Source organism: Rattus norvegicus, chromosome 6 (genome assembly GCF_021556685.1).
Source record: "Rattus norvegicus strain SHRSP/BbbUtx chromosome 6, alternate assembly SHRSP_T2T, whole genome shotgun sequence".
NCBI lineage: Eukaryota > Metazoa > Chordata > Mammalia > Rodentia > Muridae > Rattus > Rattus norvegicus.
In genome coordinates this window covers 94,701,540-94,720,173 of record NC_141539.1, presented here as the reverse complement: position 1 = coordinate 94,720,173, position 18,634 = coordinate 94,701,540, and the positions used below count along the sequence as shown (strand labels likewise).

The 18,634-nt window shown below is 42.5% G+C and overlaps 2 protein-coding genes across 3 annotated transcripts in view; one reads left to right on the top strand and one right to left on the bottom strand.

Moving 5' to 3' along the window:
* Window positions 1–13,343, bottom strand: part of Atl1 (atlastin GTPase 1) — a 98,405-nt gene extending 85,062 nt beyond the window's left edge. Inside the window, exon 1 of the mRNA NM_001009831.2 lies at window positions 13,280–13,343. The gene's annotated coding sequence lies outside the window, so the exon portion shown is untranslated. The remainder of the gene's footprint in view (window positions 1–13,279) is intronic.
* Window positions 13,344–13,482: 139 nt separating this feature from the next.
* The window catches only part of Map4k5 (mitogen-activated protein kinase kinase kinase kinase 5), a 93,351-nt gene continuing 88,199 nt past the window's right edge, over window positions 13,483–18,634 (top strand). The window contains exon 1 of one of the 2 annotated variants that reach the window (XM_087554387.1): window positions 13,483–13,975. In XM_087554387.1, coding sequence (XP_087410513.1) covers window positions 13,868–13,975 — 108 coding nt within the window. In that variant the 5' untranslated portion in view covers window positions 13,483–13,867. The remainder of the gene's footprint in view (window positions 13,976–18,634) is intronic. The other variant, NM_001192016.2, reaches the window with a different exon arrangement.

The window sequence follows — 18,634 nt, the reverse complement described above, 5'->3', positions numbered from 1 at the left end:
CCACAGGAACAGCTGAAGACCTGTAGAGAGGAAAAACTACACGCCCGAAAGCAGAACACTCTGTCCCCATAACTGGCTGAAAGAAAACAGGAAAACAGGTCTACAGCACTCCTGACACACAGGCTTATAGGACAGTCTAGCCACGGTCAGAAATAGCAGAACAAAGTAACACTAGAGATAATCTGATGGCGAGAGGCAAGCGCAGGAACCCAAGCAACAGAAACCAAGACTACATGGCATCATCGGAGCCCAATTCTCCCACCAAAATAAACATGGAATATCCAAACACACCAGAAAAGCAAGATCTAGTTTCAAAATCATATTTGATCATGATGCTGGAGGACTTCAAGAAAGACATAAAGAACTCCCTTAGAGAACAAGTAGAAGCCTACAGAGAGGAATCGCAAAAATCCCTGAAAGAATTCCAGGAAAACACAATCAAACAGTTGAAGGAATTAAAAATGGAAATAGAAGCAATCAAGAAAGAACACATGGAAACAACCCTGGACATAGAAAATCAAAAGAAAAGACAAGGAGCTGTAGATACAAGCTTCACCAACAGAATACAAGAGATGGAAGAGAGAATCTCGGGAGCAGAAGATTCCATAGAAATCATTGACTCAACTGTCAAAGATAATGTAAAGCAGAAAAAGCTACTGGTCCAAAACATACAGGAAATCCAGGACTCAATGAGAAGATCAAACCTAAGGATAATAGGTATAGAAGAGAGTGAAGACTCCCAGCTCAAAGGACCAGTAAATATCTTCAACAAAATCATAGAAGAAAACTTCCCTAACCTAAAAAAAGAGATACCCATAGGCATACAAGAAGCCTACAGAACTCGAAATAGATTGGACCAGAAAAGAAACACCTCCCGTCACATAATAGTCAAAACACCAAACGCACAAAATAAAGAAAGAATATTAAAAGCAGTAAGGGAAAAAGGTCAAGTAACATATAAAGGCAGACCTATCAGAATCACACCAGACTTTTCGCCAGAAACTATGAAGGCCAGAAGATCCTGGACTGATGTCATACAGACCCTAAGAGAACACAAATGCCAGCCCAGGTTACTGTATCCTGCAAAACTCTCAATTAACATAGATGGAGAAACCAAGATATGACAAAACCAAATTTACACAATATCTTTCTACAAATCCAGCACTACAAAGGATAATAAAGGGTAAAGCCCAACATAGGGAGGCAAGCTATACCCTAGAAGAAGCAAGAAACTAATCATCTTGGCAACAAAACAAAGAGAAGAAAAGCACACAAACATAACCTCATATCCAAATATGAATATAACAGGAAGCAATAATCACTATTCCTTAATATCTCTCAACATCAATGGCCTCAACTCCCCAATAAAAAGACATAGATTAACAAACTGGATACGCAATGAGGACCCTGCATTCTGCTGCCTACAGGAAACACACCTCAGAGACAAAGACAGACACTACCTCAGAGTGAAAGGCTGGAAAACAACTTTCCAAGCAAATGGTCAGAAGAAGCAAGCTGGAGTAGCCATTCTAATATCAAATAAAATCAATTTTCAATTAAAAGTCATCAAAAAAGATAAGGAAGGACACTTCATATTCATCAAAGGAAAAATCCACCAAGATGAACTCTCAATCCTCATCTTCGGTTGGTTTATATACAAGTGTGCAATTTCTAGGCTTGAAAGTAAAATGATGCTATCTGGTGCTGGATAGAGGAGCCTTATTTTTTAATTATGGCAGCTTGCTATTTTTGTAACATGGTGATTTGGTTGAACACAATAAAGTACAGTAGTGCAAGGCCCTGGGTTCGATCCCCAGCTCCGAAAAAAAGAACAAAAAAAAAAAATAAAAAAAAAAATAAAGTACAGTAGTAACTGAAAAAAAAACAAAAAACAAAAAAAAAAAAAACAAATTCTAATGGCTTACATAAAAAAAAATTCCCTCTAATGGAATAACATGAACATCTAAGATGGTGCCTTCAACAAGAAGAACAAGATTTGCATTTTCTTCCATCCTTTACTTGGGGCTTCTATCATGTGATCCAAGCTACCTACTCTATCTAGCGAACATTATCATGCTCAATTAACATGAGAATGTTAAGGTGCATACCTAGGACTTCAGACATAGTCGTTCTCACTTTCTGTGTGGAACAACAACCAATTTCCCTGTAGTAATTAGGACCAGGAAGAGCAACCAATACAATCTGCTCTCTGATTTGTTGGTTCTGTGTCATGAAGACCAAAAACTGCTATGTAGTAGCTTCCTCCTCCAGTTAATAAAATTGTGACTTACTTATATGAGAGAAAGCATCTGTTCCTTGGCCAGTTAGCCCTTCAGACTCACCAAGTCCATTGTGCAGAGAATAAGTTATAAGGACAAAAATTCTGTAAGAATTATTAGGAATAATTAATCTAAAAGCAATGATACTTCTACCCCTTGGTTCACAGGCCCATGAATTCAGGCCATGGGTTATATATGTAAGCATATAAGAGAATAATGGGTTAATTTGTATGCCATGTTGCCATGTCTTCATGGGTCTCTTATGGTTTTACTGCTGTGAACAGACACACTACTATCACATGGCCCAGGGAGTGGCACTATTAGGAGGTGTTGGAAGAGGTGTGTCACAGTGGGTATGGGCTTTAAGACCTTCATCCTAGCTCTCTGGAAGCCAGTATTCTGCTAGCAGTCTTCAGATGAAGATGTAGAACTCTCAGCTCCTCCTGTACCATGCCTGTCTGGATGATGCCATGTTCCTACCTTGATGATAATGGACTGAACCTCTGAACCTGTAAGTCAGCCCTAATTAAATGTTGTCCATATAAGAGTTGCATTGGTCATGGTGTCTATTCACAGCAGTAAAACCTAACTAAGACAGAAGTTGGTACCAGGGACTGGGAAATTGCTGTAATAGGCCTGACCATGCTTTTCTCTGGAAGAATGTGGATTTTGGGACTTCGGATTTGAAAAGCCATGCTATGCTTTAAGCAGGGTTTAATGGACCACTCTAGTAGGAATAAGGAAGACTTTGTTTCTAAGGGTGATATGAACTATGGAAGCCTGGTTCTAGAGGTTTCAGATGACAAGAATTTTAGTATGTGGCCAAGAGACTGTTCTTGAGATATTTTGGTGAGGAATGTGGCTGCTTTTGGCAAAGAATCTGCCTGAGGCTAAGGTGAACAGACTCAGGTTAATTGCATTGACAAAGGAAGGCTCAGAAAAGTCCAGCATAGACTTTGTTCTCTGGTTAAGATTCATGAAGAGCATTTTGAACAAGCAGAGCAAATTTAGAAAGAAAAAATATAAAATATGTTTTAAATATTATAAGGGTATCAGGAAGTAAATGGAGCTGAATCCTATGTTCTAGGAGTTATCAGATTAAGGGAATAAAACTTTGGAGCAAGATCCTACCCAGCTAAATTTAGATCAAGGCATGGAGGTAACAACTTTAATCCCTGGAGATAAAGCCAAACACATCTCTAATTTAAGGCCAGCCTGGGACAGAGCAAGTTCTAGGTGAAGAAGAGCTTAAGTCCAGGTGTGGAGGTACACACCTTTAATCCCAGCACTGATAAATTAATAGAACAAGGTGGGGGCATATTTCAGCCACAGCAAGCAGCAGAATTCAGCAGTTTGAGTCATTTGGCTCTGGCTTTAATAGAATAGAAGGGAGTACTGGGACAATTGATGCTGGTGAGCTGGAGCTCAGACATTAGCGGGGATTAAGAAGAGACCAGCATCACTAAGGTGAAATCTTCTGGGAAGTGTTTTCTGAGAGCACAAAGAAGCTGTATTCCAGAAATAGCCAAGGTTGTACCTCGTGCTGCAGCTGTAAGTGGTAATGTGTGAGAGTCACCCAGGTGGTACTGGTTTTGAAGGCATGAAGGTGTCATGAAGAACAGCTGAGGCTTGGCGCTGCAAGAGCCCATGGAAGGCCATTGCTAAAGGTGTGGCCCCAGTTGCAGTTGACACTGCAGTTGCAGTGGCGGGACTGAAGGGGTCATGCAAAGAGTTTGAGGCTTGGCACCATTACAGAGCCTATGAGTGAAGCCTAATTGTAACAGAAGACCCCAGTGTACTGGAGATACCAGTACCATGGGATGATCACCAAGAACAGCAGCAGCAGTGGAGTGGATCAACCTGAGCTGATACAGAGGGAAGAGTGGAGAAGTGACATCAGTCCTTTGGAGGAGTCCAGAAGATCATGTGTGTAGCCCAGACATTGAAACATGAAGCTGTAACATTGAAGTTAGTTGCCTTGGAGGCCCCAAGATGTTTGAGATGCTAGGGCTGACTGCTGAGGATAGCTGAGAACAGGAGTGGAAGCAGCCCAGGAGAAAGAAGTTTGTTGCAGTCAATACAGCTGAAAAAGGAGTTGGAGATCTAAATACTGCTTTGACATCAGACATGGAGATGCAAAGTTCAGAGTTTACCCAGCTGGTTTTCTGTTTTGCTTTGGTGAGTACAGTTAAGTGATTGGATGAAACTCAGAAGAGACTTTGAACTTTGGACTTTTAACTTTGTTGAGACTGCTATAGACTATGCAGACTTTGGAAGTTGGACTAATTGTATTTTGCATTATGCTATGTTTTGATATAGCTCCATACACTCATATGTTTGGATAAGCCTATGGGATCACGGAGTGGAATGTGATAGTTTGTATATGCTTGACCCTGGAAGTGGCACTATTAGGAGGTGTGACCCTGTTGGAGTAGGTGTGGTCTTGTTGAAATAGGTGAGTATGGGCATTAAAACCCTCATCCTACCTGTCTGGACGCCAGTATTCTGCTAGCAGCCTTCAGATGAAGATGTAGAGCTCTCAGTTCCTCCTGCACCAGGCCTGCCTGGATGCTGCCAAGTTCCTGCCTTGATGATAATGGACTGAACCTCTGAACCTGTAAGCCAGCCCCAATTAAATGTTGTCCTTTATAAGATTTGCCTTGGTCATGGTGTCTGTTCACAGCAGTAAAACCCTAGCAAGACAAAGCTTTATGACAGGAAAAATAAACCAAGTGCAATATGAATCTGTTTCTGTGGTGGCAAATTGCCTTCCCCATCAAAATAGAAAAGATCTAGTACAATTAAATTACTATCAGATAAGTGGCTGATGTAGACAACAACATCAGACTTGAGTCTCTGTCATGGTCTCTGACATAAGTAGGTTAAACACTCCACAATGGCAAAAACTAAGTTATACTTGGCAAACAGAAATTCATACTGTTGAGTCTACTATTTAGCTTAAGTTCTTGTCGTCACATGAGGCAACTAAGTAAGTAGCTCACTTACTGGGCAAAGAGACTGGCTGGTTTATATCTACAGAGCATATCATCTTGAAGAATCACTTATCAGGGTGGATACCCTCAGGTCTGGTATGGTTCACAAATATTTCCACATTCTATGTATTTTTAATAACCTATCCACAATACCTTATCTACTGACATCTTTAATTTGAATCTTCTTTCCAAGTCACTGACCAATCTATTACCTACTATTCATACATCAATATTAATTCATAACTCAGGCCAACTCTTTTCCTAACAAAAAGATCAATGAAATGTATTATTCAATATTGTGCCACTGGAGAATTTTTCTTCATTATCATCATTCCACTTTGTGGAATAGGGCCATAAATAAGTGTCAAACTTCTTCACATTAGTGCTAATGCAGAATACCGATTATTAATAAACAAGGCCTGTACATGTACTTCCTCTGCTAACTGACCTGAGACTGCATATATGTAAGAGAAAAAAAGGAGGCTCAGGGGGTGGCAAAAGAAAGGAAGATGCCAGGGAAATTTGTTAGAAATCTACCTGTGCTTCCAGATCGTGCCAAGCTTTTCCAGTATGCACTGTTCCATTCCAATGGAATTCTGCTGTCTGCATTTATAATTCAGTAAACTAGACAACAACACACAGTTCCTAGAGACCAGTTTATGTCACATTGTCACTTAGTATCTTATAGTCTGGTGTTAAATATGTGCCAATGCCTGGTAGCAAGCCAAAAGTTGGCTTTCAGTAGTGTAGACATCTCAGATATGCCATGCTCATATTCCAAAATCCTGGGTAGGACCCTGAGTGCTATGATTCTCATTTTGGGTTTACAAGAGACTCTATATACTATTTGTGTTTGCCATCAGGTCTGCCGAGTCCTAAAACCTAAGTATCAAGACACCATATGTCATAGCATGGGTCATCAGCCTTGTTATTTGTTCAAATTCCCATGAAAACTGATAGTCATGTGATATGAGGAAAAGGATCAAAGAGCAGTGAATGTAGTACATCATCTTCAGAATTCACACAGGACAGCTAAGCACATCAACTCATCCTTTGAGATGGATACATTTCAATAGGTGCTAGCACCACATGGATTTATGTCTCATCCTCTGGTACAAGGATATTTTGGTTTTGTTTTAAGGGATGAGTTAATATACTTTGCCCAGTGTAGTCCCAAACTCCTGGACTTATGGATGTCCTGTCTTAAGTCCCTAATATCCATCACTGTATGTATGTGATCACATCTGCCTGAATAGTCTTCCTAAAGTATGTAGGCTGGTAGCTACTTCTCATTCCTCGGTCCCATTTTTCTAAAATGGAATCAAAATGATAGACTGCCAATGGTGTTCTTCTTGATAGCAAGGAAACAAAGGTCAGTCTAGAATTATACTGTGTTGCTGCACTGAAAAGCCTATCACAGCCTCAGGAAGGCAAATGCTTCAGATTATCCTAGCTAACCGGAACTGAAAAGGCTACATTTTGGGCTTCAAGTCAGCAGCTGAGTTCAGGCTACCAAGCTAAGTTTATTGGCTCTAGTTAAGGTCCTAGATGCAGAATAACAAATTAATTGGCATAAACATTTAATTGACAGTTCTTCTGTGTGTGTGTGTGTGTGTGTGTGTGTGTGTGTATGTGTGTGTGTGTGTGTATGTGTGTGTGTGTGTGTGTGTGTGTGTGTGTGTGTGTTTTACCCAAGTATGCACATGTACAAGTAAGCTTCCCTATGTGTGCTCACTCTTGTGTGTGCATGTAGAGGCCAGGAATTGACAATGACTTCCTCAATTGCTTCTCTACGTTTTTATTTCTTTGAAGCAAGGATTCTCCCTCAGCCCCAGGCTCACCGTTTCAACTCGACTGGCTGGCCAGAAAGTCCCTGAGGTCTTCTACTCTGCATTTCTAGTGCAGGGGCTACAGGTGATGCCACCACACTTGGCTTTCAGATGGGTGCTGGGGACCTGAACTAAGGGTGTCACCCTTGCTCAGCAAATGCTTTGTCTACAGAGGTATTTCCCTGAAATTGGTGATTTTTTTTTTATAATTCACAAACATCTCCAAGCTAATTTGTCTATTTGAGATGGTTTGAATGTGTCCACCAAAGTTAATATGTTGGAGACTTAACCCCTATTGTAACCATGTCAAAACAAGGCTCCTTTAAGGGATGATTAGGTCAGGAAGACTGGACCCTCCTACATTCTTTACTGAAGAGTTTCCTTCATCTACCTATTTCACATTAGCAAGTTCTTGTTCTGCTGCCTTTTCCTAAGTGATAATATAACCAGAATGCCAATATCAAGCATCTTGATATTGGACTGTCTAACCTTCAGAACTGAGAGATAATGAATTTGCAGTCTGTGGTGTTATAACAACATAAAATGGATTAAGACTCTACTGAACCTCTCTATCTCTCAGATTTAATTTTTTAAAGATTTTTTAAATGTGTATTTTGCCTGCATGCATGGTGACTGCAATGGTCAGAAGTAAGTGTTGGGTCCTCTGGAACTAGAGTTAGAGATGGTGAGTTACCATGGGTCCTCTGAACAAACGTGGTCCTCTGAAAGAGCAGTGAGTGTCCTTATCCTCTGACCCATCCTTCCAGTCCCATTTCTCAGACTTTTAACAACTGCACTAATGTCTTTCCAGTCTTTAACAGTTACACATAGCTAATTTTCTGGGTGATAAGGTTTAACTTGATTTTCTCCTGTAGGCACAGGGGTCACACTAGGCCTATCAGTCCTCCAATTTCACATCCCTCCATTGACATTCATGAGCCTCTTCTGAGTCTCCTCGGTGTGCTGTGCCCATTCTCACATACATTTTGGAACTGGGAAAATAGCCTCAGCATTTATCTTTACTTCTAGATGTCTCATGAACGATACCCTAGCCTGGACTGCATCTGACTTCCTTCAGTTTCTACTGAGATCACTGGAGTACTGGGGTGTTAACAATGATGCTGTAGGGGTGCTGTTCAGGCCATTACCCTCTAGACTGTCTGGGAATTTCATATTCCTCAATTCATATTCATCCTGGTGAAAGGTTGCAGGTCTCTTTGGAAATTGCCACAGGTAAGGGGCAATCATTAAATGTAAACATAGGCAGCCTTCCTCGAAGAAACCTGCACCCCACCCCTTATTTAAGGGATTCCATGTTTAAGAACTGGCTTACCACCAGATGTTAGATAATGCTCTCTTTCATACTATAATAGATTCCAGTTCCTTTTCTGCTCACCATTCCTAGAATTCTCCCACTTACATATATCAAGTAGCTATGGGTAGCTACTTAAGTAGTCCATGGTTTCATTTATTCCATAGATCTGAGGTTCAATAGGCCACCATCCCAATCTCTTCTAGTCAAAAATACTTGAGTATCACTTCTTCTTGAGGGTTATCAACAATAACTATAGTTAGTAACTGTACGCAGCATGTGTTTGATTGCTACGTCTTCTGGCCTCTGCAAGAATCTTTCTGTGTTACTGTGGCAACATCATCTCCAACCTACTGAGGACAGTTACTAGTGAAGGTGGAAAGGATCTCTCTGTTCTCCTTCACTCGATGTCTTGGTTGGATAAATTCTACAGGCCCTCCTGGAGGAGCATATGCACAGAGGTATGCACAGAGCATAACTGCAGGATGCACACAGTGGAGCATATATCAGTCTTCTTTCCATTATTGTGACAAAACACAGAACAGAAACCACTTAAAACTTAACATTTAGAGGTTATAAGCTGTGGTCTGTCAACAGGTCCCATAGTTTCTGGTTGTGTGGTAAGGGGAAGTATTAAGGCAGAAGGGCCCAATAAAGCAAAGCTGCTCCCCTCAAAACAGTCAGGAAGGAAAGAGAAACAGAGTAGGGGATTGGGCACAAAAATATCCTTCAAAGGAATATCCCCTGTGACCTTTTTCCCCTAAAGAAGTCCCACTTTCTGCAGTTTCCAACATTCCCAAATGTTCATTCAGATTTTGCCACTATCAATAAATCAAGCCATCACTTAGGTCAGAGCCCTCATGAGTCAATCACTAATGACTAGATGATCTACCAGCTATGAATAAAACCTTTCATACCTCAGCATTTGGAAATACACTTTATATCTAAAACAAAGTCCAACATTTTTATCTTCCTGAACCTAAAGAGTCTGTCCTTTACCATGTATGGGAGGATTCTGGCACTTCCGTGGTGAGACTGTAAGCCATTGTGGTGGTTTGAATGAAAATGGCCCCCCATAGGTCCGTATGTTTTACTACTTTGTCTCCAGTTAGTGAAACTATATGGGAAGGATTAGGAGGTATGAAGAACGTATGTCACTGGGTGTGGGCTTTCATGTTTCAAACGACTCATGTAATTCTTTCTGCCTGGTTGTTGTGGCTCAAGATGTGAGCTCTCAGTTGTTCCTTCATGACACCATAATGGACTCTAACCTCCTAAAACTATACACCAAATAAAATCCTTTGTTTTATAACTTTCCTTAAACATGGCATTTTAGAACAGAATTTTTTTAAAAGTAAGATCACCATCATTATGTGGTAGCTTCAAATAACCCATGTGGACGGGCAGATGTTCAAGTCAACACACATCTCAATTCTAGGCGAGTGTGTGGCAAGACTCTACAACATCTTCAAGGTTGTGAACTTTTTCATCCAAGCCCAGGCTATAATGTCTCCAACTGGGCTCTCCTGAAAGTCTAACTCATACTCAAGACTTCTATCCTTACTTCTATCTGCTCAAATGACCCAAGCCCTGGCACAGGACCCCAAACCATCCCCTTCAGTGCCTGTACAGCCTAACAGACAGAAATCTTGGAATTATTCCTTTTACAGCTGTGTAGCCCTTACCTCTGCCTCCCAAGTACAGGAATTAAAGGCATACACCTCCATATTTAGAGACCTGATTTTATGATTTCAACTAGATAGGTTTGCTTGGATAATAAATTTTGAACCTAGGCTACATAAAACATAAAAGATTTCAGGGCCTTGATTTTTGTTGTCATTTAGTCTCAGCTACAATTAAAGTTGACTGTAGAGATCACCAATCCCAACTAGCACTTTAGTGAGGAAGATTAAAGGAGGAGGAAAGCATAACAAACCACTAACCTTTGTTATGGAAAAGAGCAAAAAGCTGGAAAATAAAATAGGGCTGGTAAGACCTCACAGCTTATACAGGCTGCTGCCTCCACCTGATGGCCTGAGTTTGATCTACATACTGGAAAGTCAGAGTCCTCCCACAGCTGTCCTCCAAAACACGCACACACACACACACACAGACCATGGCATTAGCACTGCCTCCCAAAATAAATAAATTGTATCAAAATTAAATTTTTAAAAGCTGAAAAGCATTTCCTTGCTAAGCATTATTGTATACATATGTATGTTTTGAGTGACATACCTATTAAGTCATGTTTCTTCTTATTCCAAGACTTGTCATTATGAAACTGAGCAATTGTAAGAGTTCTTTCAAGGTTAGCTATGCTGACTTACAATTATAACTTTCAACCTTGAAATTATATGCTTAATTGTTTAAGATATAAATTAAGCCTACTCATAGTTTATAAGTAAATTGAATTTGAATTTCCTTACCAACTTAAGTCACTGACCTTGTTAAAATTAACTCAGCTAGTTCTGAAAAAAATCTTTGAAATTCCTTTGAAGTGAGTGTAAAGCAAATGTCTTCCTGTGTGCATCATCTGAGGCACTAGTGAGACGATGACTGTAGCAGACACTGTGTGCATCATCTGTGGCACTAGTGAGACGATGACTGTAGCAGACACTGTGTACATCATCTGTGGCACTAGTGAGACGATGACTGTAGCAGACACTGTGTGCATCATCTGTGGCACTAGTGAGACGATGACTGTAGCAGACACAGTTTGTATCATCTGAGGTACTAGTGAGACGATGACTGTAGCAGACACTGTTTTCCACCACCACACAGACTTGTCTTTCCAGGCTGTCCACTTTTGGGTTGATGGTCAGAGCATATGGATCTGCTGCTGCTGGCAACATAAATTATCTTCACTGGTGACCTCAAACTTTCTATTACCTAATCCATTTTAAACAATATGTTTCTACAATAATATACTTGGAGGGTTGTCAGAGGATATTTATCTTTGTCATAAACTGGGTACTCAGTTTTCCACTCCGTGAAGGCTCAGGAGGGAGATTTCTCTGAGGTTGTAGCATCAGGAAGAGATATGGCTCTCTAGATATGCCTCCATTTGTTCATCGTTCTCTCAAAAGCAAACAAAGAAAACCCACCCTCAAATCTTCTTTGGTCTCTCTCTCTCTCTCTCTCTCTCTCTCTCTCTCTATTTTTTTTTTTTTTTGGTTGCATTGTTCTGGTTTCCTGTTTCCCCCCTTTCAAATCTTATGCAGTTTCCTCTCACTTATTTTTATCTTGTGTAAAACTAAGTATTTTGTCTGAGCTGTTGCAAACTCTCTACGGGATAATGCAGGTATAAATAAGAACAAATATAGGGGTTGGGGATTTAGCTCAGTGGTAGAGCGCTTGCTAGGCAAGGCCCTGGGTTCGGTCCCCAGCTCCGAAAAAAAGAAGAAAAAAAAAAAAAGAACAAATACAGCTCACACTAGACAAAGGATCAATGGTCCCTTTTTGACTCTAAACTTGGAAGGCTGTTCTCCCCTTACACAACACCCACCCTCCAAGTTGACTTGACTATCCTGGGGCCATTGTGGTGAAAGCCTTCAACCCATGAATGTTCCACAATGGCCCTAGTCGCAGAGTGGATAAGGTGGTTTTGACTACATGATCAACATAAATCCATGACAGTAAACAAGTACTAAGATACCAATAGAACAGTTGAAGAGATTTTGAGTCATCGAAGCCAAAAATATGTGCCCACCAAAACAAGTGCCAAGAAGCTTTGAAAGAAGGAACTGTTCTTCAACCTTTTTTTTTCAATGCAGCACACACACAGGCTTTGTCCCTGGAGCATGTAAGTCTGGGCTTACTTATGTTCCCTAAATAAGTGCTCTTTGTGTGTGGAACACAAGAAAATGCATATATTCTCTATTCTGTTAAGGTGTTACTTGGATTCTTTAGTTATTAGCTATAAGAAGTATATTTCTCAAAACAGAATTAGATTGTGTCTGGAGTCACGTGTCACCTGAAATTTGTTCTGTTGTAATTTTATCTATTTTTTCAATTTCTCCTAAATTTTTATTTAACTTTGTGTTTTGGCTGCATGTATGTCTGTACACCATATGCATACCTGGTGCCTACACAGGCTAGAAGAGAGTGCTAGACCTCCTCCAGCCCACTCTGGACCCCTGCTTAGAGTTAACAGAAGTGAGCTGCCATGCAGGTGTTGGCAATCAACCCAGGTCCTCTGAGGAACAGCCAGTGTTGTTAACCACTGAGCCATCTTTCCAGTCCTTATCTAGTTTTTCTACTGAAAATCTCTGCAGGACTCTAGAAATAACTTTACCTATATACATAAAATTGGTGACTTCATTTCTACGTTAAGAACAAGATTGGGACTCAAATCACAAAACAGACCAAAACATTAACCAAATCACTTCTCACAACTCCTGCCCAATATTCTGGGCATGGTTAGGCATCTTACAGTTTATAATCCTCTTTACAATGCTATAAAATGGTTTACAAACATCTCGGGTGTCAAATGCAAAACCTACCCTCTTCCAGGGACTGATAAGGACACTCAGATGTTGCCAAGGACGCTTTGTCCCAGATCACCTACTTTGGAACCAGACTCAGGCAAAGGTCCCTAGCTTGGCTTTAGCATCTCCAGAACTCCTAGTCCCATTAAAGATGCAATATTGTGGCGATGCCCAGAAACCACAGGAACTTCGTAGGAATTGGGGTTTTCAAAAATGTCTCGGGAAACCCCGGTGGAAGACGAGTTATGCAGGTGTGCGGTCCAGCCTCAGAACTGGTACCACCGGGAACAGTGTGTGGAACAGGACGGTGCAGTCGGGTGTGCCGGCGTTTAGTTAACCCGGCACTCCCCCACCTCCTGCCCGGACGGACTCAGTTTACCTTGACTGAATGGAAGTAGGAGGCACCGCTTCCGAGGCCTGCGCACAGGCCCTCCTCCTCTAGTCCTGCCGGCAACTGGACGAATCCTGGCCGTGCCTGGGCGGGTCAGACGCCGCACGAATGCCTTGGGCGCCCCGCAAGCAGCTAGGAGGCGGGGCCGGCGGCGGCGAGGGTGTCGTGCACTCGGCGGGCCTCAGGGCGGCACTCTGGGCCCGCGGCCTGCGCTCTCGGGCGGGCCGGGCTCGATCCGCGCCGGCCGCGAACGTGTCTCCCGGTGACGCAGCCGCGGGTGGGGAACGTGGTGCGGCGGCAGCAGCGACTGTGCGCACGGCCGTCTCGGAGAAGACGCGGGTCTCCGACCCGGCGCTCAACAAGGAAGGAACAGCCTCTTCGGTACGGCCCGCGCGGGGCCTGGCGGGGCCAAGGAGGCCCGGAGGCTGCCGGGGTCGCGCCCCGTGACGCCCCCGCGCTCGCTCTCGCCGGTGCAGGCGCAGCTGCGGGCTGAGGCTCCATGTTGGGAAGCGCCGCGCACCCTCGTTAGCGGGATACGGGTGCCACAGGCAGAGCCCCGGGCTGGGCGCAGCGAAGATGGAGGCCCCTCTGAGGCCTGCCGCCGACATCCTGAGACGGAACCCGCAGCACGACTACGAACTGGTGCAGAGGGTCGGCAGCGGCACCTACGGGGACGTGTACAAGGTGAGGCCCGGCCTGCAAGCTTGGGGCGTCCCCGGGATGCGCCGGACCACAGAGTCCGGCCAGGAAGTGGCCCGGACCCCGCGGCTGCGTTCCGAGCACCCTGGGTTCCCCATCGATTCTAACGCTACCGACCGGCAGACTTAACCGCACCTTCCAAACCACCGCTGAGCTTTTTTGTGGTTTTAAGGCGTACTTATGGTATTGAAGTTACTCTGAAGGATGTTCTGGTGTTAACGTGGAGAAAAAAAAAATGCTCCGCGGAAGGCTGTAGATAGGAAAGAATATTGTAAATCTAGGCATTTGCACTCTAAATTATTGTTATGGGTGAACTTGACTTTAAAAATCTCTGTGGAACCGAGCTCTAAATTGTAACTCTAAGTAATCTGGTTCTGGAGTAAAAGGATTTGTGTGTAAACATGACGGCCTGTAGGAAGATGTCTTTGAGGACCCGGTGAGCTGGCTCTGGATATAAAGGCCCTTAGAGCCAAGCCTTAGGTCCCTAGAACGGTCCCCGGATTCTCCCGGTGGTGGAAGCAAGTTGTCGCCTGACCTCCACCCCCCCCCCAAAAAAAAAAAAACCCCAGTAAATAAACAAAGTGTAATTAAGTTTAAACAAATTCAAAGAAAGATGTTTTTCACCTGGCAGAAGTTTAAGCATTTGTATCTGGTTGATAATAATGAGTATAGGGGTTGGGAATTTAGCTCAGTGGTAGAGCGCTTGCCTAGCAAACGCAAGGCCCTGGGTTCGGTCCCCAGCTCCGAAGGAAAAAAAAAAAAAAAGATAATAATGAGTATGACTTAATGGGGTTTTCCGACTCCAGTAAATTCCTTTCTTTGGGATTTATAGTATTCCATAATCATGAGTGGATAATTGCTGCTATCCTTTTTACTGGTCTCTTATATTAAGACAAATAATAAATATGTAATCTGCCATTACACAACAACAACAACAAAAAAAACAACAATTTAAAAAAATGCCATAGCAAAGCAAACCAATTTCTTAAATCGGCTAAGTTTTTGAAGGGTTCAGAGGAAGACACTGTTCAATATTCCCTTGTGGCTTTTGTTCTTTGTTCCAAAGGGGCAGAGTTAGTGCAGTTCCTTATGGGTATTAAGAAAAAAGCGTATTTCCCTCTTGCAGCAGCTTGATATTTTGACCTATGTATCAGTACGTTCCAAACAGCAGTCTGCATCGAGCCCTAAGTGTCTCATGAGTAATCGCTTGATTCCACTGAAGTATGTTGATTTGCACAGGTGCTATGCAAGGAAAAACATCTCTTTTCTCTGCTTGTTTTTGAGTGAGTTTTTGCTAGTAGTAGTCCCTTGGGGTGTTTGATTCTGAGGGGAGGGCTCTGGGTAGGCTTTTTACCTCATAAGATCAGGCACTTGGGCCCAACCAGACACTGTTCTAGAAACAGAGCTGTGCAACAGTGAGCAAGGTCCTTACTCTGGCCTTGAGTGCCTTTGATGCAAAGTACTCAGTTATAAGGGAATCCCCTTCCTAATATAAAATTAGTGGTCGTTAGCACAAACTTGTTTATTTGCTCATCACCCATTTTAGGAAATGCTTGCTCTTTAAAAAAAGAAACTCCTGTTTGCCTTCTTGGTCCCATTTTAAATCATCTTTGTCTTATGATTCACTGTAAGTTAGACCAGTTCAGTTCCGTTCATGGTAATTATACAATACTCTAAATTCTAGTTCTTGTTCCACCCTACCCCTTTTCCCCCTACTAAGGAAAATTTAAAGGGAATATTTCCCCCACAAGGATGTTGCCAAGACCTCCACGGTTTTCTTCACAGAGTAACAACCAGAGCAGCTCCCTGGAAGTAGGAATCCTTCCCTAGGAAAGCAATGTTTACGTTAAAAGGACAGCTGACTGCCCGCTTCTTTTTTTTTTTTTTTTTCCCGGAGCTGGGGACTGAACCCAGGGCCTTGCGCTTCCTAGGTAAGCGCTCTACCACTGAGCTAAATCCCCAGCCCCGACTGCCCACTTCTTACCTGTGCTTCCCCGTCCTGCTGCTCACACTTCTACAACACAACAGACAAGTCAGAGGCTAAATGCTTCCCAGCCCACCCTCACCTCCTACCTTTCACAATCAAGCTCACTTTATTATGTGGACTCCTTGTGGGCTAAGCCAGCCTCTGTGTCCCACAGCCTTTCTTCTGTGTGGTGTGTTCTAATTACCTGGGATCTCCTCCCTCCCTGTTCTCCACCTGTGGCCACCATTGCTGCCTAGGAAAGCAATACTCAGTTGTCAGAAGCCCCAGCCCCTCACCCAGACCTCTAACTTCACCCACCACTCTCCCTCTCCCTTCTGCTCTAACCACGCTGGCCGGCAGGCTTTCCTTAACAGTAAGCATCTTCCCACTTTGCAGTCTTTGTTCTTGCTACTTCCTCTGTTCAGTATCTCTTCCCAGACAGTGTCTTGCTTCCTTCCCCTTAGACGTACCTGACCATCATTGTACTTACTGCAGTCTAGCACAGTGCTTTATTTATTTTTTTTCCGTGTCTGTTTTGTCCAGCATTATAAATACTCTGCAGACAGATTTTTACACCCCCCACCCCACCCCCATCGTGTTGTATCCTAACGCCTAGAACTAGGCAGGGCATGGAGTAAATGATTCCTAAGAGGTTGACAAAGTGACAAAGGGCTCTAGGTGATTCTGTCACCTAGTTGTCTGAGCACTTAATTTTGACATCACAACAGTGCTTGTATTTAATTCTCTGTGTATCCCTGCAGTTTTTTTTTTTTTAAACAATAGCTACATGTCTGTTTTTATTAAACATTTCTTTTTTTTTTTTTTTTTTTTTTTTTTTTTTTAAAGATTTATTCATTTATTATATATAAGTACACTGTAGCTGTCTTCAGATACACCAGAAGAGGGCATCGGATCTCTTTACAGATGGTTGTGAGCCACCATGTGGTTGCTGGGAATTGAACTCAGGACCTCTGGAAGAGTAGTCGGGTGCTCTTAGCCGCTGAGCCATCTCTCCAGCCCTAAACATTTCAATAACTTGAGTTCTCTGGGAAACCATTTCTGAAAAGCTGTTTCATAGTGTATTTATTATCAGTGATCTAAGTCCTGTGGAATTTTGTGAGTTTATACTTACTCCTTAGTATGCCTAGAACATGAAACGTTGGAATTTTTTTAAAAGCAGATTGATTATATTTTTAAAAACTCTGCGTTGTTAAGAGACTGAGAATTCTGGGGCACGTTAGAAGTGTTTTCCTCCGTGATGCAAACTAATTAGTGAGAAAGAGCGTCGCCTCTTCGCCTCTTCCCCGTCCATCCCGGTTTGTTTTATGCCTGGGCTATATTATGACGTAGTGACCTTAAAGAGGCCCTGGCCTCGAGAGTCTTTGTAATTTTCACACTCTGTAAACACACAGTCTCCTGGGAGTCTCCTTCCTTTCCCAAGAGGTAGAGTCCATCTTAAAGGCTTGAAAGGAGGGAATATAAGGATCCAGGAAGTGGAGGGATCTTTGAGAGCAGAGCGGGAGATGATGGTGGACAGGCAAGCACGAAAGAGAAGAATGTGGTGGGTGATGGATGAAGGACTGAGTTCCAGCTGGGCAGATCCTGCTTGTAAGATTTAATACTTACTAAGGAAGGGGAAATCTAGATAAAGTGTCTCCCCCACCTCCTGTTCACAAAGCAGCTTCAAGTCATTATCATGGTTCACAGTGAGCACCTCTGCCATTTTATACCAAACTGCTCCCAGACTGGTGTCCAGAGACATTCTAAGATCTCTTCACCTTTTATAGGATGTAAATCTAGAGTAGGGACCATGTGCTTCTCTTCAACTCTGATTGATTATCCAAGGGTGACCCGCTTAGTTCCAGGACAACAACCTACAGCTGTATTATAGAAAACGGGAAATACTTGTTTAGTGATATTGCCCAGATGTAAGAAATACTGCTAATAGGACTGGAGAGATGGCTCAGGGGTTAAGAGCACTGACTGCTCTTCCAGAGGTCCTGAGTTCAAATCCCAGCAACCACATGGTGGCTCACAACCATCTGTAATGGGATCTGATGCCCTCTTCTGGTGTGTCTGAAGACAGCTACAGTGTACTCATATACATCAAATAAATATATCTTTAAGAAAGAGAAATACTGCTAATAATAATAGGTGTTTCTCAGGCCTTTTCCTAAATGTTTTTAAGTGAATCTGTTTCTGAAATGACTTCTATTGTGTTATAATGTCAGCCATGATGAAGTTTCACAATAGTTATTTCCAATCATCAAGATTCTTTTGCCATTATAAATGACATAATTTGCATAAAAAGCTTTGTCATATATAGTCTTACCATTTCTGTCAGTTTTTCTGGAAGCTAGATGAGTTAGATCTGCTATAATGAATCCCTCTTTTGTTCAAGGCCTCCCTTTCTCTCCCCCAAGCCAACGGTCAGAATTCTGGAATGGCTTTAGGCCCTTTGAAACGAATGCTAATATACGTATAATGGTAAAGAAAGAGCTTATTACATGGTGATAGTGAGTGTGACTCTGTGCTGGGGTCTAGAGACACAGGCCTGAGACAGCAAGTACACTGTCAAATAGGAGCAGGTCATCCAGTCAGGAAAACAGGCATGCAATCATAATTTGGTAAGTGCCATAACGGATATGGAAGAAATGCTCAACTCTGTCTTTATTAAG